General features: G+C 41.3%; 2 protein-coding genes across 5 annotated transcripts in view; one reads left to right on the top strand and one right to left on the bottom strand.

Annotated features, from left to right (window-relative positions):
- The window catches only part of gprc5ba (G protein-coupled receptor, class C, group 5, member Ba), a 16,887-nt gene extending 11,586 nt beyond the window's left edge, over nt 1-5,301 (top strand). For all 4 annotated transcript variants that reach the window (XM_084926009.1, XM_084926007.1, XM_084926008.1 and 1 more), the window contains exon 4: nt 1,862-5,301. In XM_084926009.1, coding sequence (XP_084782135.1) covers nt 1,862-1,906 — 45 coding nt within the window. In that variant the 3' untranslated portion in view covers nt 1,907-5,301. The remainder of the gene's footprint in view (nt 1-1,861) is intronic.
- iqck (IQ motif containing K) lies at nt 3,377-24,954 on the bottom strand. The gene is made up of 10 exons (XM_084926011.1): nt 23,407-24,954; nt 23,251-23,333; nt 22,759-22,906; nt 22,558-22,655; nt 22,024-22,076; nt 21,806-21,883; nt 21,089-21,173; nt 14,321-14,432; nt 8,674-8,802; nt 3,377-8,580 (listed from the first exon to the last, which is right to left on the bottom strand). The coding sequence occupies exons 1-10, from the start codon at nt 23,414-23,416 to the stop codon at nt 8,525-8,527; spliced, it is 852 nt and encodes a 283-aa protein (XP_084782137.1). The 5' UTR covers nt 23,417-24,954; the 3' UTR covers nt 3,377-8,524.

The raw sequence follows: 24,954 nt of genomic DNA, 5'->3' as shown, positions 1-24,954 counted from the left end.
ATAAGAGTTTTATTGTGAACCATCTGAAGGAGTAGGCAACCATATGTGACGACATCTGGCTGGTATTAATGGATGACAAACCGAAATGGATCAGAATCAACAAATTAAACACGACAAAAAGCAACAATATGATTGTACCGTTGGATTTTTTTTTTTTTTTTTTAAATTGGAATGCACATTTTATGACAGGCACTTCGTTTTTTTTCCCGGAGGCTGGTCATTATTGGAGACCAGGCTATTAACTGACCACAGTGCATTTGGGGAAATATAATAGCTGCTATAATTGGATTCGTGTGGCTTTAAAATTTAATAGCAATACAATAATATGAGCCATTATTTTCCATCAATAAAAACATTATACTTTTTGACGGATAAATATTGCATTTGTTCCCTTACTACAGAGAGCAGTATCATTTACTGCAGTATCTTTGTTAACACTTTCCACAATGACGACCCGTTTCCTTAATGACTAGTTTTGACACCTCAGGATAGATCACTAAAGATGTGGTTTCACAACCATTAGAACAGTTTCTGGGGGGGTTTAAGGGTAGCTGCACAGGCTAACTTCTTCTGATGCGCACCTACTCATTTTGTACTACAAGCAGGCCTGAAAGATGTTCATAAAAGAGCTTCAAAGGTTACTCCTAGTAGGTTTTCAAAGGGTGAAGAGTTAAATAGCATTTTTATAGAGAATATTAACTATGCATTTACAAGAAAAAGAAATGCAGTTTTTAGTTTTTCTGGAGCCCTGAATACAGCCTGCAGGTTTTCCACTCAGGTTTCAGGGTACAGCTAGTCTCCGGCTACGTCCACACTAATGCGTTTTCGTTTGAAAATGCATCGCTTTCTCTTCGTTTTAGCCTCCCGTCCACACTGAGACGGCGTTTTCCCCAAGGAAAAAACGCAGCGTTTTCCCCAAGGAAAAAACGCAGCGTTTTCCCCAAGGGAAAAACGCGGCGCTTTCCCCAAGGAAAAACGCAGCGTTTTCAAAACCCTCTCAAAAACGCATACATGTCAAAATGGAGCTGTCCTGTCGCAGTGTGGGCACTCGAAAACGATGACGCATTTTAGTCATGTGATGCAGTCATGTGACCAATTAAACAAAGATAGCGGAGTGCATTATACAGCAGTTGTTTTGTTTGCTCTCAATTTGACAGCCCTAAAACAGATTAATATCAGTCTGTACATGCTCCAAATAGCTTTTCTTCAAATCCTTTAATTCTCACTCGCTTTGGCAACTTTGTACTTTTGTGTTACTCGCAGCAACAACTCCACCTCATTGTTAGTCCATTTAAAAAACTGGTGGTTTTCCTCGACATTTTCAACGAGCCCGAAAGTAAATAAACGGCAGACAGAAACGAGGCAGGAATCTTCTTGCGCTTCACGCATGCGCAGTACTGGAACGTTAGAGTTTTCTGCCGTTTCAATGTGGACGCACAACTCTGTGAAAACGACTGAAAACGCTAGTGTGGACGCGGAGCGTTTTCAGACGAAAACGCCGTTTTCAAATCTATCCGGGCTAGTGTGGACGTAGTCTCTGTGTCACCTGAGAGGTCAATAACAGGGCAAAAAAGCCAAAGTAGCTTCAATTCTGTGAATGCCATAAGATATTTGCAATTTACCTGGATTGTGGCAGCTCGATAGCCTGAAGAGAGAATTCATATAGACTGGTTTTAGTGTGTAAATACATCTGCAATGGCAAAAACACAGGCATTTTGTTTTAAAACACAGAGAGATGTGCACATAAAGTGTGAATGGAACGTACGCAGACCCTGCAACCATATGAATTAAAATGCATGTCTAAAAATGAGATGCTTTCTCGACTGCTGACGGTTAACAAACGTAACTTTTTCACCTACAGGTGCCCTCTGCCCCTCCTACCTACACGGGGAGGCAGCTGTGGTGAGCGAAAGGTTTGGAAAGAGGCTGTGTGATTTAAAAAGGAAAAAAAAAAGGACGAGATGAAGAGGGTGAGGAGGGAGAATGAGGGGGGTCCAGGACGAAGGGCCCACCTCCCTGTCTGGCTGGACTGGACTAAAAGCACGGATGCCTACATCGACCTTTCACTCTGTGTACAGACTTTAACACTGACTGTGTGCCAATCAACTACTGTTTGAGTGTGTGTGAGATTCAGAGAGAGCAGGATATGGAGGACAGAGCTGAAGGTTTTCTAGAAGAGTGGAAATATGAAAGAAAGTAGCAAAAAAAGAAAAGAAAAAGACTCTGATCTGAAAATGCCGACATGCAGTATTCCTTTTTAGGTATCATTTGCTCCTGTGACACTACAACATTGTAGGCATCCCTGAAAACTGTGAAATAGATTGCTTTTTCCTGCTCACTCTCTCTTTCTGTCAGGCAGGATGTCTTTTCTGCAGCTCCACACAATGAAGGCGTTCGAGTGGAAACATTTGGCTCTGTCCTCCATCCCTCCACACCGTAGGTGTACACAGAGCACATGGGCAAACTGCACAAGTTGAGCAGGGCCCTCCCAAAATAACCCTGCCTCTGTAGGTGTGAATGTACAGCATATAAGAGGAAAGAGTGTGTGTGTGTATGTGTGTGGTCCCTATAACACTCCAGCAAACCTTTCCTCTCCAGACTGTTACCCCCCACCCGACAACTCCCAACACCCCAGACCTGTCTCCTCCCTCTCTCTCACCTCTGTTAGGGTTAGGGTTGCGATCAGAACCATCTGTGAATAAAACACATAACTCTTCTCACCTTCCGCCATCCTCCCACCTGCATGGACACTTTGCAAACACAAACTCGAAGCCTGAACTGTGACTGGAAAGGAAGTTTCCCCAATGACCACAGCTGCACCTGAAGCACCTGAACAGCGCTGCCCACAAACCGCTTTTAGATGTACGATAAAGCAGAGCGGATTATGATTGGACAAAGGGAATGTCAGTCATGACCGGGCGAGGGGGGGGGGAGGCGCCGCTTAATGAATCGAGGTCAGACTGCTGTACGCACCCACATCTCCAGAGCCACTGGCGTTTTGAAGCAGCCAGGAGAAACTGTCACTTTATATCAGCAAGAAACGGAGCGAGGAAATGAAATGGCCTCCCGTTCTCGGTTCCTGTATTTGTGTTTGTGTGTGCGTACGTGAGTGTTGTGATTTCACGAGTGTCGACGGGGGAGAAAAAAGAAAAAAAAAATCAAAGTCCAGGTACATTTCTGGTGCTAAATATTCCTCCACACGACCCTCCAGTGAGGCACGGAACTACAAAAACAACACTTATATTGATACAGTAGTCAAGCTGTGAGTGACAAGACTATATTTAGAGCTGTGGCTGGTGTTTGGAGATATCCTAGAGCCTCAGAAAGATCAGATTAACAGTGCAAGGTAGAAAGAGGGGGATCAAATGGAAAAGGAGGAGGAGGAGGGTGGCGGTGAGTAGGAATGAGATAGCACGAGACGGCCCCAAAGGGAAGTCTGTGTGACAGTGAAATCTCTGAGACTTCCTTCACTCAGCCTCCAATCTGTATGAGAAAATGGCTCCCACGTCTGTCCGTTTGTATCCATGTTCCTCTTCTCTATGTCGTTGTCTTCATTTCTGTTTTCTTTTTTTCTGGTGGAGCGTCTCTTCCTCCTCCTCCTCCTTCCTCTCCTCCTCCGGACTCTTTCTGTGGACAGCTATAGCTCAAGTCTCTGTGCCAAGAAGGACTCTTGTTTCACTGGAGTCTCTGTTTCACGCCCTTTCCCTTCATCATGGCACTGGCTCTCTCTTTCACCCGAGCTGTGTACATAGTAGTGCTGTAAAGCTTTGCTTGCTTGTTTACCTTTTTTTTTTTCTTTTTTTTTAACTGTAGGCTGAGTTTAGATATCAGTGATTCATTGGAGAACTGACTGACCACTGCAAACTGATTTTATCTTCTTTTTTTAACTGGTTTGCTTTGTGTTTATACATTTGCCTGTTTGTTACATTTTTTTAAACTATAGCATTTTGGAGATGTTTCGCCAACACTAGATGTGCTTTTATTTTATTTTATTTCATTTTGATTTTTTTTGTTTGTTTGTTTGATTAAGGAAAAATTGTGAGTTGTCAATTATCAGGATTTATGTTGGTTGTACCTCCCACACTTTGCTGTTACGGGGATGCAAACGTGATTATGTTCAAATTTTCAAAAAGACAACAATGCCTATTGATAATTTTGCCACTTCATGCAGTAAATCATGACTTAGTCTGTGATATATTAGGGAAAGCTATAAAAAAAAAGAAAATGCAAAGCAGGGAGGGCTCAAGCCCACCAATAGTCAGTGTGCTGGCCCCTGATCTTACTAAGAAAAGACAAGGGGTCAATCCTTGACTACTGCTGTATGTTTATGTCTTACACACTGGCTATTCTAAAATAGGACTGCTACTTGCAGGCCAGCTTCATGCCCAAAGACAGCTTGTCCTGTTATACCAGGCTCTGTTTGGGCAGGCCTGTTCTGAAACAGGCTACAAGCCTTATATCCATGCAAGAAGAACTGTCCTCAGGGTTTTAGATGGTCAGCAGCAAAGAAACAAAGCTCCTGAGTATCAGCACTCAGAGCTGAGTGGGAGGGAGGTTTCGATTCTTGTGATGTTTTCACTATGTGGAGTACATAAAAAAAAGAATAACATGATGTGACTTTGTAGACTTTGCACTCGTCAACTACCTATCTGTGCATGCTTATCACCATTTCTACATATATGACCTTTCTCAGACCTACTTTTGAATACTAACTATTTATGTAAAAGGTCATGTGGCAACAATCATACTTTCAGTGTATATCAGATGACACACTTAATGTCTGTGCGAGCTGGTTCTTGAGAAACAAAGGGAAATGGTCCAAAGCAGTACGATTCCCCAAAAGGAACATATGCCATCATCACTGGACCTAATAATAACTTCCTCTGTTAGTTTGAAGAGTTGAGGGTAAAAAAAGAACAAAAAAAAGGAGAATCGTCCGACTGATATTGTCTGTGTTTAAAATCAAATAGACTGTGGTGAGATTTTGCACACAACTTCTATGTTAAGTTTGTCGTCCCTGGGTAGCCCATTTGAAAACCCTTACTCCCTGGGGTTGACATGTCCTTGCCTGTACTCTCCTGATTTGTCTTGCCTTCAGACTGCTCCAGTGGGGCAGCTGACAGGGGTAATATTGGTTTTCACAGCTATGACTGTGCAGTGACGCAGCATGCCTATGTATAGAACTTGATTCCCCTGATTAGAAAAAGACAAAAAAAACCAACAGTTAACTCTCTTGTTTCTGTAACCAATTCAGGACAAAAAAAGTTAAATAAAGGTGTCATATTTGTAGTTAACTTTTAATTGGATGTTGTGTTTTTTTCCTGATGACACATGGTAACAATAACAGCCAGGTATTATGGAAGAATAAAAAACTGCATGTGCTTTTCCCATTTTTGTCAAACCTTCGCAACGTTTCTGTCCATACAGATGAACCATTGAGTCATTGAATGTTTTCACTTCTCATTCTGTAACCTAAAGCAGTTGGTTAGCCTAGCTTAGCTTAGCACAAACATGCGCAAAAAGGATGAAACCATTAGCCTGTACAAAAACGTATTCATGTGAAGTAATTTAATGAGATGCAACATGTTCAATTGTAAGCTTTAAACATGTTTTTTGTTACCTTTGAACATGGACAGGCTAGCATAAAGAATTAGCATAATCTTTATGCTAATTAAGCTAATAGGCATACAGATTCCATCTTTAACAGATAAACTACCCCATCAGACTCTTGACAAAAAATGTTCACTAATGTTCACTAATATCTGTAGCAAATTCTTGAATCACCCCTTGAATTCTTTACATTTTGCTTCCAGGAAGCTACTTTCTTGTAATATTTTAAAATTGTCTTGAGCAATAATTCTCCAAGTTCTTCTTTGGACACTGGTTGCTTTTTCACTCATTTAGTCCAGTCATTGTACCTAACCATTTTCAGAGGAATTTTTTGTTGTTGTTTGTTTTTGTTTGTTAAGCTACTTAACTCAACCTACAAGTAATTAAGCATTACAAAAGGCACCTAACTCAAAGGATGAACCAGAGGTTTGTCTATACATAACAGACAACTTCACAAAGAATTATTTTACAATTTCTTTAGGCATCTTTAGGCACTTTGTTACTATTGCAAAAACACATAATTAGTTTCAATTTCTTTACTTGAATCTAGAAAAAATTGCAAAGACAACACAGTTTGACTGGCATAAAATATTATTTCTCAACCAACAAGGTGACTTACAAAGAGCTGTTAGCTGAACGTTTGGCATATCCCAGTAGTTTGCAGTGTGTCCTCAAAAAAATGAGAAAACTAGAGTGGATAGGAAAAAATCCAGCAAAGACCTCACATGTGAGCAATGCATCTGACCCTTGATCCATCTACCATTCACCAAAGCCTCATCAGAAAAATAAAGTTCCATCAGATTTTGAGCTACAATGCAATGCTATGTGGAAAGCATCTGATTGGCAGCAGCCTCATTTTTTAGCATGACAATGATCCCAAACACAATGCCAGTGCAGTAAAACCATACAAATAGAAAAGCATTGTGGAACACAGTCAGTCATGGATTAGCCTCTCCAGAACAACTTTGTTGAAGCAGTGTGGGGTCATCTTCACAGAGATGATTCTTCAATGTGTTGAAGAATAAAGGGGGTTTTATAAAACACTGACTTTCATGCTCACCCCTATCCTGCACAGATTTCAATAAAATCATAGAATCTACTTCCCATTTTCCCAGCAAAATATAAAGAAATGAGGGGTGGCTTAAGTCTTTTGCACAGTATTGCATTTTCATAAATGCCTACTTTGTCCTTTGATGATAAAGATGGAAATATGAGTCTGTAGTTTAACTTTGGGCTACATGTTCTGGGTATTTGTCTGTCTGACATAGGCTTCTTTAATACATTCAGTGCATTCATAAGATCTTTTTGTTTTTACATTTTAAATGTGTAAACAAAGTTTTAACTAACACATCAGCCTGGAATCACAACCCAGAACCAGTTGTTATCTGTCTATGCTCTGACAGCTTGATGCCGACACTACCTTCTGCTGCTGTGTGATCGGGTTTCAGTCGGGTACAGTTCTGCCAGACTTCATGGAGCTGGCTCCTCTATCAGATGTCCCCAGAATTAAATGGGCCGTTTTATCTCCTCACCCAGTGGCAGCTGTCTTCCAGGCATCCACATACCTGCAAAGGGAGATACATGACCCTCCCCATGACTCACTCTGAGGTGGTATGCTTCACTTGGTCAAGAAGCAGTTCATCATGAAACAGAAGATCAACCATCAGTACCCTCTCAGGTACGCTGGGTTTGTGGCGAGATGGAAAAATGCCAGGAGTGCACTTTATTCTTTCACTTTAATTGACACCCACAGTCAAGAGAAAACAGCTATAACCCAGACAGTCTTACAGGAAGAAGAACTGTAGAGTCACTTGAGCAGCAGTCTTTTTTAATTTTTGCAAATCAAATTTCATGATTTCTGAGGCTGAATCAAGATAAATATTTGAATGCCAACAGCTAGAAAAACAAACAGCTGAAGGTGGCAGACTCAATGGGGATGATGCAAAATGTGCGCCTATTCGACACATTAGGCAAAAGACCAAAACAGCAGTAGGAAAATACTCCTATTAAGTAAGAATAAACAAAAGTTAAATACACCTCATACATCTATTTTTATGGCGTTATTTCATGTCGTGCGTGTAATGAGTAGCCAAACCATCCCATGTTTCTGTGGCAGAAATGTTAAGTGACTTACTGATTAACAGGGTTTTATTTTTTAATCTCCTCAGCTGTGTTATTATATAACTATACATATATATGCACATATTCTCATATGTATTGTTATACAGGGCAAACTTACTTTAACCCTTTAATGTAATAAAAATCTAAGCATAATATTAGAGATTCTTGTTTTTTTGTCAGATAGTTGCCAAATACAAACCAGTGATCTAAGTGATGTTTTTCCAATTCTCTTTTATTCTCAGCTGTCTGACATGTCATTTCCTTTCCTGATAAACAGGATATAAAGCGGTGTGCCGTGTGCCGAGCCACCTTTGACTCTGGCCTCAATTTCTGGCTTGAATGGAAATGCTATGACCTCTTTTGTGGAGTGATGTCTATTGCTAAGGAAAGAGGAAAAGACAGATCAAGGAAATATGGTTCTCTTCCACTGAGCTGTCATCCAGAGGTGCGGAGAGAGAAATTATGACGCCCGTTACAAGAGGTTTCACTCCTGACAGTATAATATGTGAACCGTGCTATATGGTGTTCATTGGCTGGGTGAGACTCGTGAAGGGAAGTGATCCATCAAAAAGGCAATGAAAGCAATAAACTAATTAGACACGGATCTCAGACCATAAATCCTGGCCTGGCCATATCAAATTGGTTACAGGCATCTTTTTTATTCTTTTCTTTTTTTTCTTTAAACAGGGCTTGTTTGACTGATCACTTTAGGTCAATTTGACATCAGCCTAACAGAGTTTAATAGTGTTTAAACAGCAGAAAAAAAGCTTTTACACAAGGCTAATGATTCCAGTTACCAAGTCCCACCAGGGTAGCTCAGGTTGTGAGTTCCTAGTAGCGATGGAGACCCTGCAATTAGTTTGGTGGACACAGACAGGAAATTAGTCAGACATGTAGAGGCTACTTCTTCCTTGACGTGCAGGCTGGGTGTGAGCCACTCACCAGGCTGTGGGCTCATATGGGTGGTGGGTGTGTGGACCGCGGTGCTCTGGGGAGTGGGGGAAACCACCTGGATGGACACATTGTTTCCAGGCTGGGGGCTTTCTGGAAGATCTGTCATAGCGGAACCCACTGGAGACAAACAAGAGATATTTGGATATGTTTTCCAGGCAAAGTATTTAAAAAAGATCCTTACAATCTTTTAGGAATTTGACAGATTAGCTCATTTAAATAACAGGTTAAAAAATCTTGAATGTGTTAGCCTTTAAAGAATTTAGCAGAATTATCTGTTCCTTGCATAAAGGTTTTAATGATATCAAGCGAGTTCTTTTCAAGTGCAGTTTTTTAAGCAGAATAACTTGAAAAATTATGAACAGAACACGACTGAGACAAGTGCTGACACTTTCTCACTTTCACAGCTACAACGCTACTCTGGTTGCCTCTGCTGCTGTTGTTGTTGTTATCAGTCAGTAAAGAGTGACAGCTTTGACACTGTTAAAGTAAGCATATCTATGAAAAACAAAAGCCGGTATCACTTTATAACAAATAATGCTATGAAGCATTATTAACGTATTAGTAAGGTATGTGTAGTTGCTTAATTTATCATTTATATAGCATTACTACTCTTCAGTATGCCATTTATAAATATAGATATATCATTATGACTAAAATTATGATAATTACTAGCAGTGATAGCTGTACACAGTGTAACAGTAACAGATGGATAAACACATCTGTATTTATAAATGTCAAACTAAGGAGGACTAATGATATATAAATGATGAATTAAGCACTCGCTAATACCTTACTAATGCCTAATAGTATGACATTATTATCAAGTGCTACCCAAGAGGCTGTCATGGAGTGCAAATTACGGTATCGTTTGCCCCTCACTCCAACCGGTCATGGCAGATGGCCACCCCTCCCTGAGCCTGGTTCTTCCTGTTAAAAGGGAGTTTTTCCTTCCCACTGTCACCAAAGAGCCTGCACATAGAGGATCATATGATTGTTGGGGTTTTCTCTGTAGTATTATTGTAGGGTCTACCTTACAATATAAAGTGCTTTGAGGTGACACTGTGATTCGGTGCTGTATAAATAAAATGGAATTGAATTGAACTGCTTTATTTACAAGCTAATTATTGAAAAAGTGTGATGGAATTGCGGTTTTGGAAAAAAAATAACTTTTTTTTTTTTTTTTAAGATTTCAAAGTGCATTCATACATATAGAGAATCCAAATATGCAGTGATGGAGCCCTTCAGTATTTTTTTTGTTTTATCATCTGAGAATCATTTCCCTGATTCAGATCCCATGACTTATCTTTTAAAAAGCTGTAGTTTGGCGTGGCGGGTGAAGAAAATCTAACAAAACCAAACCAAACAAAACAAAACAAGGGAGAAGGCCAAAACAATTAACAGATTTCTGTTGCTACTTCATTTCATGTTGATCTATTCAAAACAATGTCACCAACCACGTGATGTCACAAGCTGTTTTAACAGGGCTTAAACTGACGGTAAACAAGCACCAGTCAAGGACAGTCGAGGTGATTCATGAACTGCTGAGAGCGGCACCTGTCTAGTGCGATGTGACCTTTTGACATATCAGTGTGTGACTGCTCTTTGCCTCATTGTTTTTCTCTCCATCTCTGACTAATTCTGATTTCAGACTATGAAGCGGCAGAGGAGGTATTGTACGCCGGCTTTCTCGGGTCAAATGAGATGAGCACAGCTGTTGTGGGACTTAAAGAATGAGCGTACAGTTGGGAGGGGAGCTTCCCTAAATAATTTCTCGCTCTCTTTTTAACTCTGCAAGTGCACCAAACATGGGTCATTTATGTGTCACAGTGCAGGAAGGCGACTTCTATAACATCCAAAAAACAAAAACAGAAGAAGCCGGCAAACAAACTGCAACTTCTGTCACTTTCTGTCTTTCTTGTTCTCTCCTATTTTCATCCATTGTAGACTCAGTTGAAGAGGTTGGAAAATGGTTTCCATGCAGGCCGACAGTCTGGACAGACGCTCACGCACTCTCTTACGCATGCACACCCATCCCCAGGCCCCCAGCTAGAATGTCAGGTCAGCAGTAGCAGCAGCGGCGGCGGTTAGCAGTGGCAGTGTGGCATGGCTGTCACACGCCCGTGGAAGAATGTTCGTCGGCCGCAGAGAGCGCCTTTGTTGTGTGGAATGCGTCTGTGGAAACAACCTGTGCTCATGATGCCACCGTTCTTTGTTTCTGAGCGACAAAAACTGAAACACTACCATGACTAGCGTTATTAGAGGGTGCGTGTGTTTATCATGACACACCGCCACACCCCCGTCAGATGGGCTGAAGCACGCCTCAGTGTGTGAATGCTCCTGTATCTGGGTTAAATGCGAAGAGCAGAATAGATTAAATATAGATGTAATTGCTTCTTGAGGGTTTCTTTTTTAAAAACTATTTTCGTATATTATTATCATTATTATCATATATTATTATTTTACAAAGCTTACATCTGGCGGTTATTTTTATCCTCCCATCTATAAAAAGTTCACCACAAAGTGCAGTAAATTATCAGGCAATTACACAGATTAGAGCACCAAACAGAGTAAAATGTAGAGATTGTAATTATTTATGGATTCATTCAAGAAGACAATTCCCAGTATTGCTCCAAACAGTGTGATGTTGACACACATCCATCCCTATTTATTTGTGGGTAGAAGATGAGTGTTGCCTCGATGAATATATCAGTTCCCTAAGGGGGAGACAATGCGACAACATTACTGTTGAGCTGTCTGTTGTAAGCACGGTGTAATCGGATTTCTTTCCCTCTGTGTCATTAGTCCTATTGTGCATGTAGGAGTTGCACCTTCTGTATCCTTATTATCGAAATGTTTGAAATCATTTACATGGGCCCGCTGGAAAAGTAGACAGCTGCAACAATGCAAAGTAGAGAGAAGCTTCTTTTAGTCATCTTTTGTTCTTTGCCATGTGTTTTGGTTTTCTGTCCACTTGCTAACTCGTTGTGATGCACCATGATGGTACAGCGTTCCAACAGGCGCGTGGAAAAATAAATACAATGTCCCTAAAAAAGACCAAGAATCTACCCCCGCTAGCTGCACAAAGACAGACTATTCGCACACGTTCAATCTGGAAGCGCCAATTAACCTAACTGCACTAAATGTGTATGTCTTTGAGTGTGGGAATAAGCTAGAGTACCCAGAGATAACCCACAAAGACACAGGCAGAACATGCAACTCTGCATGCAACACCCCAACCAGAATGCAGATTCAAACCAAGAACCTTTTTGCTGTGAGGCTAGAATTCTGATCATTGTGCCACCATTGCTGCTCTGCTGTTTGATGCATATATTCAAAAAAATGTGACTTGCTTTGCATTTTTAGTAACTTATGGAATCAGCAGGGGCAGGATGCACCTAAAGGTGTTTTTAGCTATGCTCACATGCTGAAGAAGATGAAGCGAGGACAGCAAAAGCTACACATGGATGATGGTGCATTTAGTGGTCTGCCCCCAGTTGTTTGTGAGAAAGGTCTGGGTCTGCACTGCAGGCAGGCCGTGTTTCTTCTACTACAGTGCTGGCACAGTGCTGTTATAGAGGCAGTATGTGGTTTGGCATTGTTTTGCTGAAATATGCAATGGGAGAATGTGTTGTCTAAAGCCTGTATATACCGTTTAGTATTGATGGTGCCTTTCCAAATGTGCCAGCTGCCAATTCCATACACACTGATGGACCCCCATGCCATCAGAGATGCAGGTTTTTGAACTTAGCACTGGTCTTAAGCCGGGTGGTCCCTCTCATCTTTAGTTCACGGGATGCGCTGTCCATGTTCCACAATAAATGTCCAATTTCAGTTTGTCTGACCACAGAGCAGTTTTCCATTTTTTCTCAGTCCATTTTAAATGAGCTTTGGTCCAAAGAAGACAGCAGCATTGCTGGGTCATGTTCATATGTGGCTTTTTTTTCGATGATGGAGCTTTAACGTTTCTTTCATGTCCATCACAGAATCATGCCTGTTTTTAATGCCTGGGTGACCTGAAGATCACAGGCATCCAATGCTGGTTTTCAGCCTTGTCCCATGTACACGGAGATTTCTCTTGATTAAAGTCTTTACAATTTTACATTTAATAACATTATTCTAAAATTGGTCCACAATTTGTAGAAGCAGTTTTCTGCAGACTGGTGAACCTCTGCCCAACTTTACTTCTGAGAATCTCTGCCTCTCTAATATGTTCTTTTTAGACCCACTCCTGTTACTGACCTGCTGCCAATTAACCTAATTAGTTGCAAAATGTTCCTCCAGCTGTTTTTGTTTAGCACCGCTTACTTTTCCAGTCTTTTTTCCCCAACATCGCCAATGTTTTTAAGATGTGTTGCTGTCATGAAATTCAAAATGAGCTAAGATTTACTTAAAATGGTACATGTTATACCTCATAGGAATGTTAGTAGGTTACTCTGCAACCATCCTGACATGTCCTGTCAAAAAAATACAGCATTAAAATTTGAAATAAACACTCGACCATATCATCTATTTAAAATGACTTTTTGATAAATGAGTTGTTGTTTGAGTCCACTGTATACTTAGTTTGTTTTGGTATCAAATTGGGTATCTGTATTGGTATTGTGGCATCCTCATTGGTGACTATATCAGTGAATTCAGCTCAGTATGCTAATTTGTACAAAGCACAAAGATGATAAGAATTTCATTACACTAGTCAAAGGTATCAAGGGTATGGTGATGTTAGAAGAAAAAAGTTGGAGGTTCTCCAAAGTTCTTTGGCTTCTTATGAAGCCCCCCACAGAAAATCCTGTTTGAGTGCTTTTTTTCTGTTCTTTATTACAAATAAATTTCTTTAGCTGAACTTTGCAACAGTCGTGTTTTTTTTCCCTGCAAGCCTACTTGGATTTAAGAAAGTGCTTGTACAGTGTACCACTCTGTTCTTATGCAAGCTTCCAAAGAGTAGTGTAGTCATCATCCTTTAACTCTAATGCTTGTCAGTCACAGTGGACATGGGTCTGTATTCTCAGCTGCTCTTCCCTGTCCTTCATATGTGCACAGTGCACACACAGACACACACACTCGCCACAGGCAAAGACGTACACATCACTTTACCCTCGTCTCAGACTTCATCCCCTTCCCCTCTACACTCTGTTACTCCGCTCTTTCCACACATGAATCCCCCCCCCCAATCCTCTGCCGTCGCTGTCACACAAGCGTAGCCTGAGCCCTCAAGACATTTTCTTTCTCTTTTTCATTTGCAATCTTCTCTCTCAATTACTTACTTTCTCCCCATGTCTGCTTCTCTTTCTCCGTCACTGCCCTCATTCTCTCTGTGTGTCACTGCTCCCAGAATCCTCATCTTTCAGCTTTAAAAATCAAAGCCCTGTTGGCGTGAATATCTCTGCAGCCGTTTATATGTGTGAAACTCTATTTGTGCACAGGCTGACACACCGCACTGTATGCGTATTTATTTTTGTAAATCTGAATATTGTATGGACTGATTTCTATGTAGTCTAGTACCTTTGTATGAATATCAGCAGCTTTTGTCAGGCACTGAAGAGAATTTGATAGTAGTAGATATAATACTACTAGCAAGCCTGAGGGCTGGCATTCAGTGATATCATGTGAGTGTGTGTGTAAGTGTATGTAGGCTTACCTTGTCTCTCTTGTTTCGCCCAGAACTGCTTGACAGTTTTGCCAATGTCACGGGTCTCTCTCAGTTTTTTCTGCCACTGGCGCATCTCCTGAACATCTGGCTGTGCCCTGATCTATAACAATCAGAGGACACGTGCAAAGGGAGCACATGCATAAATTCACATGAGCAAACATCATCAATAACTTAATTGAGCCACAAGCTAATCAGTGTTAGTAAGCTGTTAGGACTGTTTAAAGAAGGTTATTTAAAAAGTCCGTTACAGTATATGCTTTAGTTACTAACATTAAGAACATTTCCAGGGAGGGTTAAGTAAATAAATGTTATTTTTAAATGATTATTTCATTTATTATTGGAAAAAAATATCCAAACCTACCTGAACTTTTGTGAAAAAGTCGCTCCTTAAACTAGTTGTGCCACACTTGGCAGCAAGAACTACAGTCACACTTTTGCAATAACTGGCAAAGAGTCTTTTTCACTGTGGAGGAATTTTGGCCCACTTTTCTTTACGGAATTGTTTTAATTCAGCCAAACTGGAGGGTTTTCGAGCATGAACGGCCTGTTTAAAGTCATGCCAAAGCATCTCAATCAGATTCAACTCTGGACGTTGACTAGGCCACTCCGGACATTCTACTTCAGGATTTTCTGGTACAGAGCAGAATTCATGGCTCCATCAATTGTGCCAAAACCTGCTTATGTAAGCCATTTGGTCAGATCTCCATGCAAATATGTGGTCCAGTAATACTGATTGCACTGTGGTTGAAACACATACTGCAACTTACACATCTTGCCTACACCATGCTGCAAAAATAAATGAAAACAATAAGCCAAGCAAGTGATAAAATCCTATTTCCTATTTTAAATTAAATTAATTAATTTTAATGCATTTTAAAACGTTAGGCCTTACTATGAGATTAATGAAGAGCTTCTAAGGATTCACAGGAACCCTGATTCAGCCTAATCCAGGCTGTATGAATTATGCTTCTGTTCTTGGATGAAACTACTGCAGCTGTTGTGTTTGGTTTTGTGTGTGTGTGCGTGTGTGTGTGGGCTGCAGGACTTCCTGAAAGATTACCGAGCAAGTTTGATGTTGCAAATGTGAATAAAATATCTGTAAAGGGCTTCACCTCCTGTTCTCATTTATCCCTCCTCCTTCTATTCTTCTCCCACTAACTAGTCCTCCTACTCCTCCTTTTTCTTTCCTCTATGCTCTTTGTACTCAACTATCTCTGACAGGCTTCTTTCTTCCCTGGGTGGTAGATCTCTCCTCAGATACTGTCTTTCATACTAACACATTACTCTCCCTTGATTCCCCAACACATCAGTATTTCTTCCCTCTCCATCCACCTCTCTTCACTCTGAATTCTCTCCCACCTCTCTTCTCACCAGTCTCCTTTCACTCTGCTCCATTCAACCCCAACTTTCTCCTAAGTGCCTGGTTATGTGGCAACAAAAGTGTTGCTATTATACAAAAGTGGGTCTGTTATATAAGCCTGGTGATAGGTTTAGGAATGGGTAAGACTAGAGCGCTCCAATAGTTCATTCACGGGGTGTCACAGTGCTGCAGCAGCCTCTCTGCTGATGGGAGCAAACCATAGAAATGGAAATGAGGGGTGAGGGTCAGAGGGAGGAGGGGTGGTTAAGTCTGTTGTGTTTGCTCACCATCGCTTGTGTGCTTTATTTGTGTCTGTGTGCCATTTCTTCTCTGTCACTCTTCACTGATGTCCTCCATAAATCTTGTATTCTCCCTTTCTGCTTCTGATGCTGTCAGCTTCTCCGAAATGATGGAAATGGAGCAAAAATCAAAGTCAGTTCTTGGAAAGCTGACTTTATGAATACACTAGCTTTCTGCAGGATGCTGACAGCTTGTGTATGACAGCAGGAGACAAAGGGCTGAGTTGTTTGTGTGTGTGTGTGTGTGTGTGTGTGTGTGTGTGTGTGTGTGTGTGTGTGTGTGTGTGTGTGTGTGTGTGTGTGTGCGCCTGAGTTTTCTGAAGCCTGTCTGTGTGCATCAGCACAGCTGATTTGCAGGGCTAAGTTATTTTGACCCTGGGCACGAAGCCTGGTTAAGAATTTTGACGTTTTACTTGTACTGCGTGTTAGAACATATGCATCTCAACTTGATCGTTTTTCACAGTTATTTATACTCATTTGAATTCTTAGTGAAACTTCGCTAACGCATTATCTTCTTGATATAATCATACGTGCTGATGCACTGCTCACGTGGCAGAGTCTGGTTTTGTATGCATGTGACTCAGTCCTCTCATGCTGTATGTTTGCATGAAGGCTGGGATTAGAGTGATTAGAAAAATTACCGAGACACTGCAAGGGCCACTGTTATCACACACCACATTATCCACAATTGCATACAACATTATGGTGTGCACACACACGTTGCAGTCTCGTAACTCAGCCTTTCAAGCTGCATTCCTTTCCAGTGTAAAGCTGACTGTGAGACTGAGCTCCTCACCCGGGGAAGTGGCTGCACGACCAAGTGCATAAAGACACAGCCACAGTCTGCTTTATTTTCCCTTCACACTCCACCCATCCATCATCTTTGTGTTCACCACAGCTTCCTTCAAGGCTTAACCAGCCCAGTGACCTGTGGCCTGTATTCATGCCCCTGTAGACTGAGTCACAATAAGCAGTTGCACTGCCACCCTACTGCCCTAAAGGTAAAAAATACTTACATTTAAATAAGAACTAAGACAAATGTAGGCACAGATAAATGCACAAGTGAAAATATGAGACATCAGCCCATTTACAGGAGGGTAAGCAAGGACCAAGCCTGAGACATATCTTCTGCATGAGTGTCACTGCACGTGGTACATCAAATTGACTTAACAGCGAACCACATTTAAAACCATTCATCTATTGCTGCCCTTGGACCATTGAACTGGAATCATAGACCTACTTCTACTGTTGACTATGCAGTACTCTGGGGAGGGGCAAGTGTGTGTGTGTGTGTGTGTGTGTGTGTGTGTGTGTGTGTGTGTGTGTGTGTGTGTGTGTGTGTGTGTGTGTGTGTGTGTGTGTTTCTTTCAACCAGCTCTATTCGTTTATGTCAGGAGGAATACAACTCAGCACTTGCAGTGCCCCATTTCTTAATATCTGGAGCTGCAGTACAAGAAGGAAGGAAAGGTCTATTAAAAGGCCTATGAGAAAGAAAGCCGATGAAACCCAAGATTTTTGCTATTCTGTTGAATTAATTCTACTTATGTGGTGCCAATTTACAACAACAGTCACCTCAAAGCACTTTGTATAAAAATGTCAAGACCCAAGAGAGAAATAGAGAGAAAACACTTTTGAAAAGTAGCACTCCATTTTCACAAGCAGAGACCTCAGGCAGAACCAGGCTCAGGAAGTGGCAGCCATCGACCGCGACCAGCTGCCGGCTGGGGATAGAGGTGACAGATAGGAGAGGAAAAGTAGAGTAGGAAAAACGACACATTCTGGAAGCAGACAAAAATTAATGCACGAGGAATGTAAAAAAGGGAGTATCAGTGAGAAAAAAGATGTATGAGCCTTTTAAAAAAGTTTTTAAGATGACATCATCAATTGTTAATAAAACCACCCATGCTGCATGTGTTCACACTCTGCATACGGAGTTAGCATCGGCTAAAACAGTGTTGAAACATGCACAAGAAAGAACGTTTTTCACTGTTTGGTTGCAAAGTTGTATAAAGCCTACTATATGTCATATACGTGGTACAGTGTATACACTGCATAATGACACCAACGCTGTCTTGGACTGGACAAAGCTAGAAGTATTCTGGCTGGTTGCAGCTAGCTAACTAACTGCCTTACATCACCCTTCACTAGAAAACATCAAGTTTACTTTTTACACTTTAGCCATTCTAAGTGTCACAAAACCAGATTTATCCAGGAGGTGCTCATTGGGTAACAGGATAGGACTGACAATTAGTTAGCCAATGAATGCCGAATTTCACGGTCAGCTCTGGCCAACGCTTATCACATCTGGTTTCAAAACAACAAAATCATGACAGTGAAAACACTTCGAAGTTTCAAAATAGGACAGGTGATGTCACGGTGGCTACATCCTTGTTTTATACAGTGTGTGGTTGTATCAGACTTTTCATCTACCAAACTCTCCAGTGGAAATCAACTATACTATACTATTTGTTTCAAGTTTTCACTACAGAAAAAGGACCCTCCCCCAAAAAAACTGACTTAAGTTTGATTTTTTTTTTTTTTCCAGTCAGATAAAAGGTGCGCTGCAGCTGAGATAAGGCCAGCCACATAAATAAATCTGCAACTGGAGCCAGTGGAAATGGCAGTGATGATGATAAAGGGCAAAGCTACCAGACCACAACCCACTAATACTGACAGTCTAATTGCAATGGGAATTTATTACACTACAGCCACACTACTCTAGCTCAGCTGACATGAATAATCCTGAGAAGTCTTAGTGATCAGAGGAGACTGTGTGTGTGTCCATGCTTGCACATCAGTGTGCATTAGAGTAGCAGGCATGGATGAATGGATTATAGTTAGGTTAAGGTACACGGTGTAAAGAAGATTATATAATATGTTTAGACCTAGGAGCTCTTAACAGTTATACGTGAGTGAAACAAAAGACAAACGCACTGTCTGGGTCATGAGTTTGCATCTGTGTCTATGTGTGTTTGTGTGTGCGTCTGTGTGCACTCCAGCACTGCTCTGCTTCAGCCCTCAGCGTTTTGATGAAAGAGATTAATAATGGAGGGATAAAATTCCACTCTACAAAAATACGCTCATGCCCCTTCCTAGTCTTCAGTCTGTCTGTCTTTCTTACCAGAACACTCACTCACGCACACACGCGCACACACATACACCCTCTGCAGTCAGCGCTGCGTCAAGCTGGTTATATAACAGCCGAGGGTGTAAGTGTGAGGGGGGGGAATGGGGTGCGTGTGGAGGCAGATGGGGGTGAAGTGAACAGAGTGCACTGATCTTATACTGACTATATATTACAGGAAAATCCCACAATCCTATTATGCTCTAATAAACTATCCTCAAGCACATAAAATCAGACAGAGAGGCAGATTTGAGTCAAAAACATTCCTTGGAATTCTTTACTTAGAAATGAGATTTGTGAGCTACGACATCTTGATTGCACGCTGGTGTAAGAATAATTCTGTAATAGTTATGTTTAATGACCCCAGTAGAAGTTTAACAAGGCACTGGTGCTTTACAGTTCACTCGGTTTGTGCTGACGTGCTCGTCCCTCCTCTGCTGCCCACTCCGCTGTTAACTGCTGTTTTTCTCAAGTCAAAGTGAGAGCAGTCGAAACACACTACAGTGCCTGTCAGGACCAAACAAAAATTCTGCTCCGCTCCATGTAGCCTAAATAAGTCATGATCCTAGAGGCGTCTTCCAAGAGGCCAACGCTCAGCTGCAGACCCTGATTGTGCTGCATCTCTCTCCCTTTTCCCACCCCCTAGAAGAACTGCATCTTCCTACTCTGACACCACTTTGCAACATCAGCTCGCCTCTTTCCTCCCGTTTGCCATCCATGCGAAAGTGTTCCAAACATAGACCAACCATCATCCTTCCTCATAATCCTCCCATTCCCTCACTCTGTCTCTCTTTCCCTGAATCCCTTGGGGTGTTCAGCTGCAGTCCTATCAGTGGCCCTGCTGAACCTCTTATTTCAGGGTAAACATACAGCAAGGAGTGACAGACAGCTGGCTCACTGCTGCCACCACATGTGGGCAGAGATCAATTATATTTTGTTATTCATGGAGAAAATAAAAAAGGCAAATAAGAGGGAGTGCTGCCCTCTGCTGGTGCCCCAGCAGTTCACGACACACATTCGATCCATCTTTTTTATGCCCGCATCCACACTTTTATCTTCAGGCCCACATGTGCAAGCACATTTTCAAATCATTCAAATGTAATGCAATTGTGCACGTCGGTGCAGCTGGCCTCTTTTCCTCTCAGTGGTTTGTGCAGCCACACTAAGGCTGAATCCTCCCACAAGCACATCGGATAAGAAACGCACAAAAGAGGTTCTGTCAAGACAAACAAAACATGACCCTTGCTTATCCTTACTCCACAGGAGCTGGTGTTTATCTGTGTGTGTGTGTGTGTGTGTGTGTGTGTGTGTGTGTGTGTGTGTGTGTGTGTGTGTGTGTGTGTGTGAGGGAGAAAGAGCGACAGAGAGAGATGCTGCTGTTTGCCTCTGGAAGTGTCTGTGCATATCTATTTATATCACAGCACAGAGTGCTTCAGACCACAACACCCACACAGGAGGGAATTAAAGCCTGGCATCACTGATGACATAATCAAGCTGCTGAATGAAACTGCAGCCCCTGTGGAAGAGGGGGCTCGTTAAGGGGATGGGATTATACAACAAGACTGACAACAACAAGGCTGTTGGCCGATGCACGCTTAGCGGGCGCCTATTGTAGCCTAACAGACACGCACACACACAGGGTCGCTGTGTTCTTTTGGGATGATTGCCGGACTCCTACACACTTTCTTCTTCAAAATGTTATCTTATGTCCACCCTGTGAATTCTTTGATGAGTTTGTGAAGTTGGTCAAGCAGGCAAAGCTAAAGTTGTGTGTCAGTGAAATGTAAAATGCATCCAAGACTATGCAATGAAACCTCTTCGTTCCTCGTTTCTTAAAGTTTAGGTTTCCTGTTTATTTTTTCACACTTTTTGGTGCTTTTCAGACCTGTCATTCTGCAAACCCCAGCCCTTTTGTAAATGTTGGGACAGAAAGCCTGTAAACAGCACTCAGCTTCCAGTCATGTCCAACATACCTTGTATCCTCTCCAGAAAGCCTGGATGAGCAGAGCAGCCTCGCACTCAGTGAGCCGCAGAAACAGAGGAGTGGGCGGCCTGGGGCTGGAGGATGGAAGGAAATGGAAAAGAAAGAGTGATGAGACAAGAAAGGAGAGGGTGCATGGAGTTTTTGTGTGTGTGTGTGTGTGTCATAGCTTATAGTTGCTTTGTGCTATAAACCAGAGATGTCAAACATATTTTACATCGTGGGCCCATTACATCCCACTTTGATTTTAAAGTGGTCCAAACCAGTGAAACGTGGTGTTGTAAGATTGGCCATGGGGGAGCTCTTTATCATGCTGCCAAACGTTGGAAGATAAAATTAAAAGTCCTAAATTTATGCTCACCTTCACATTTTCTAGAATTGCCCATTGGGCCAGATTGAAGTCTTTGGAGGGCTGATTCTGGCCCTCGAGCCTTATGTTGGACACCTCTGCTACAGACATTGGATTAAAAACTGTACACTGTATGTTTTTGTACAATAACTTCAGTACATGTTATGAAAATTTTACATTATTTTACAAATACTAAAGCTAAGAATATTCCCTTGAAATGTTTATTCTATTTTAGTTCGTTTTTCAACTTCTAGCATTTTTATTTTATTCTCGTTTACTAAAATGTTTTTTCACACCCAGTTTTAGTTTCGTCTTTGTTAGCTATAATAACCATGGTGTGCAAACTGAAGAGATACTCACTGCATCCCAAGCCAGTCCTTGACAAAGGGGATGTCATGAAAGCTCACTGGTTCCTGTCCACTCCTGCGAGGGTTATGGCTGAGGAAGGATGAAAAACGTGAAACATGCAGTGTTTCACATACGCAGCACTTTCAATGTGACATCAGAGAGAATCTATGTGGTGAGGTGAGGGTAGTACTACAGAGTGCAGAGTGAGGTGTGTGTAGGAGGACTCTTACTTGTAGAGCCACTCAGTCAGAAAGTCACATGGGTTAAACGCTGTTATTTTCCTCTGAAATAAAAAAGAGACTGCCCTACATTCAGCATCTCCCTTGACTATAAAGCACAACTATTTCAGCAGCAAAATGTACAAGAGTTAAAACAACAAAGCTCCCATTTTGGTGTCTGTCAGCACTGAATTGTTTTTTAGATCCCTCTACTGGTTAATTATTCCTGTACAGCATTTAAATTTATCAGACTACCGCCCAATGTCAGGTTCATGGCACAGATGCACTAAACTAATTACTGTTAAATATTAAAATATTATTGTTGTTATCCGTGAACTTTCAAATTTACCATTTTCCTAAAGAAAAGCAGAAAAAAACAATAAAATGAATTATTAGCTTTTGATTAAGATGTCAAATTATGGTTATTTACTTCCTGAACAGAAAAAAAATATTTTAGTGGTTGATTTTTATCCTTGATTAATTTCTGATTTCTCAGAGAAGTCCAATTGTAGGATTACAATTGATTTTTATTAAAGACACTTAGACCTTAAAGCAGCCATTTTTCTGGGCTTCTCTTAGCAAAGCCTCCAGTCCAGGTACCAACACTGGAAACACTTTCTTCTCCAAGAAACGCGTGACAGGATCTGACACAAGCACAACATTTTAAAGACAGAGAATTATAATGATGGCAAATATGTATTAATACTTACAGTTTCACATTACAGGGAGAGCAGCTATGCATCTTACTTTCAGGGACTTGGGGAAAAAGTGTAGTTTCAGCAGTTGGGGGGCGATTCTGCCGTGAAGGATGAGGTCCTTTTAATGCAGAGTATCCAGGAAGAGCACAGCAAACATCGGGCTCAAAGTCTCTGAGAAGATCATCATCCACAAGTACCTAACCAAAGCAATCATTCAACTTTCATGAACAATTTAGACTTCAAAAATAGTTTAAAAAATAATTTATTTTATAGTTTTCTATTATAAGCCATATAAAAAATGGAGGAGCTATTTTGCACTTCAAGTAATATTTAGAACCCCCGCCCCATCAGTTAGGTTCACATTTTGTCTCAGGGCAGCTGTAATTTACACATCACATGTATGTGTTAGTGTTTTGCGCATGACGGAGAATGCATTTGAAGACCCAGCTGGCCCAGTTATCTCAAACGAGGCTGACACAGGATCCAGATTAAACCCCACAGATTTGTATTTGCACACATCACGTCGTCTGTGTGTACTTACGCTGTGCCGGGAGAGCTGGGTGCTCACAGAGCTGGCCTCTGTCCACGCAGGGCTGGGACCGCTGTGCTGTTCGGCCTCAAACTCTACAAAGACACAGTGAACACGTGAACCTTTGTTTTTCTGTTTCACCACAGGGTCAAACAGATCAGGCCGTACCTTCACACATTTTCTGCAAAAATTATTTCTTAGTACAGATGATCTCTGCCATTATCTATGTTAACTCAAGCGGTTGCCATGGAGTCACCGGTAGGTGTGCTCACGTGACTTCCGGTGTAAACAAGTCCGACATAGCGCTTCAGTAATCGATGAAAATATACTGAAACGATGCAATGCATAGAAAATAAACCGAGTCGGGGAGGGGGGTTGGCCCTAAAAATGCTACTGCTGCTTTTGTGGTTCTCATATCTTTGTTTTAAACTTTCAGCTGTTGCAAAATTAGGAAAATGACTTCTAGTTTCCATGTAACCACTGGAGGGCAGCAGATAACTACCCACTTGTATCGATCATATAACTCTTAGATTAATGATAGGAGTTGAGGAGAAATAATCCATAAAGGCGTATTTACCTAACAATACTGCGAGACTCAGAAAGAAATAGCTCAGCAAAGACACACTGAATAATGGCAGTCACTAAAGAGTATGCCGTGTTTTTTAGTTTGTTTCCTAACAATAATAAAGGAGTCAACGTGTGTAAAAAAAAAAAAAGAAGAAGACTGTTTTTGAATAATAAAGTACTATGCAAGTTTTGAGAGACCACTCATTTCTATAAATTTTGCTTCCAAGGAGACAGCCTTTCTTGTACAGGTTATCAGAAAGTCTTTCAAAGCTTTTCTTTAGACACTGGCTGCTTTTTCACTAAACACAGACCTATGATTCATTCACAAACCTAACTCCAGGGATGAACCAGAGTTGTGCCTACAGCTGATTCTAAAAAAAAATGCCAAAGATAATGCAGCTTATAGCATTTTTGCACCAGCAAGGTGACTCCCAAAGAGCAACTGGCCAAAACTTTCTATCTGTAAAATACAGCAGAGGCTCTGCCCCAGTCTGGGGTCAGTTTCAGCCAATGATGTTGAAGATCTTGTCAAAACTGATGGAATTATGAATGCAGAAAAGTACAATCAGATTTTGATCTACAATGCAATACCATCTGGCAAAAACTTGGCAGCAGCTTCATTTTTCAGCATGACAGTGATCCAGAACACACTGCCAATGCAGTACAAGCGTACTTGGATGGACAAAAAAAACAAAAACAAAGACACACAGACACACAATGAAACACTATCAGTCATGGATTGGCCTCCCCAGAGCCCAGAGGTCAACATTATTGAAGCAGTGTGGGATCATGTTGATAGATAACAGAACAAAAGGCAGCCAACATCCAAAGAAAAGCTTTGACTGTCCTTAAAGAAGCCTGGAGAACTATTCCTGAAGACTGATTAAACAAAATTACAAGAAACCTTGGCTCAGAGAGATCAGGTGGTCATACCAAATATTGACGTTCAAGCTCATTAGAACTGTACAAACTCTGTTTTTGCCTCATACTCTATTTTTGCATTTCATCCATTTCTAATTTTCCTCTTAAAATATGAAGAGATGAGCAGTAAAGACTTTTGTACGTGATTATATATGCCTCAAAAGTATTAAGGTAAAACACATGCATATCATTTTTGGTTAACTCAGAATTACTCAGGCCTGTTGATCC

Source organism: Perissodus microlepis, chromosome 4 (genome assembly GCF_051167445.1).
Source record: "Perissodus microlepis isolate ML-2025 ecotype Zambia chromosome 4, ASM5116744v1, whole genome shotgun sequence".
Taxonomy (NCBI): Eukaryota; Metazoa; Chordata; class Actinopteri; order Cichliformes; family Cichlidae; genus Perissodus; species Perissodus microlepis.
This window is presented reverse-complemented; position numbering and strand designations above follow the sequence as displayed.

Excerpts from the sequence above, each read along its gene's own strand:
- iqck (XM_084926011.1), bottom strand. Across the intron at positions 22,077-22,557 it reads AGAAAAATGGCTGCTTTAAG|AGGAAAATAACAGCGTTTAA; the intron begins GTCTAAGTGTCT and ends TTTTTATTTCAG. Across the intron at positions 14,433-21,088 it reads CTTTCTGGAGAGGATACAAG|ATCAGGGCACAGCCAGATGT; the intron begins GTATGTTGGACA and ends TGATTGTTATAG.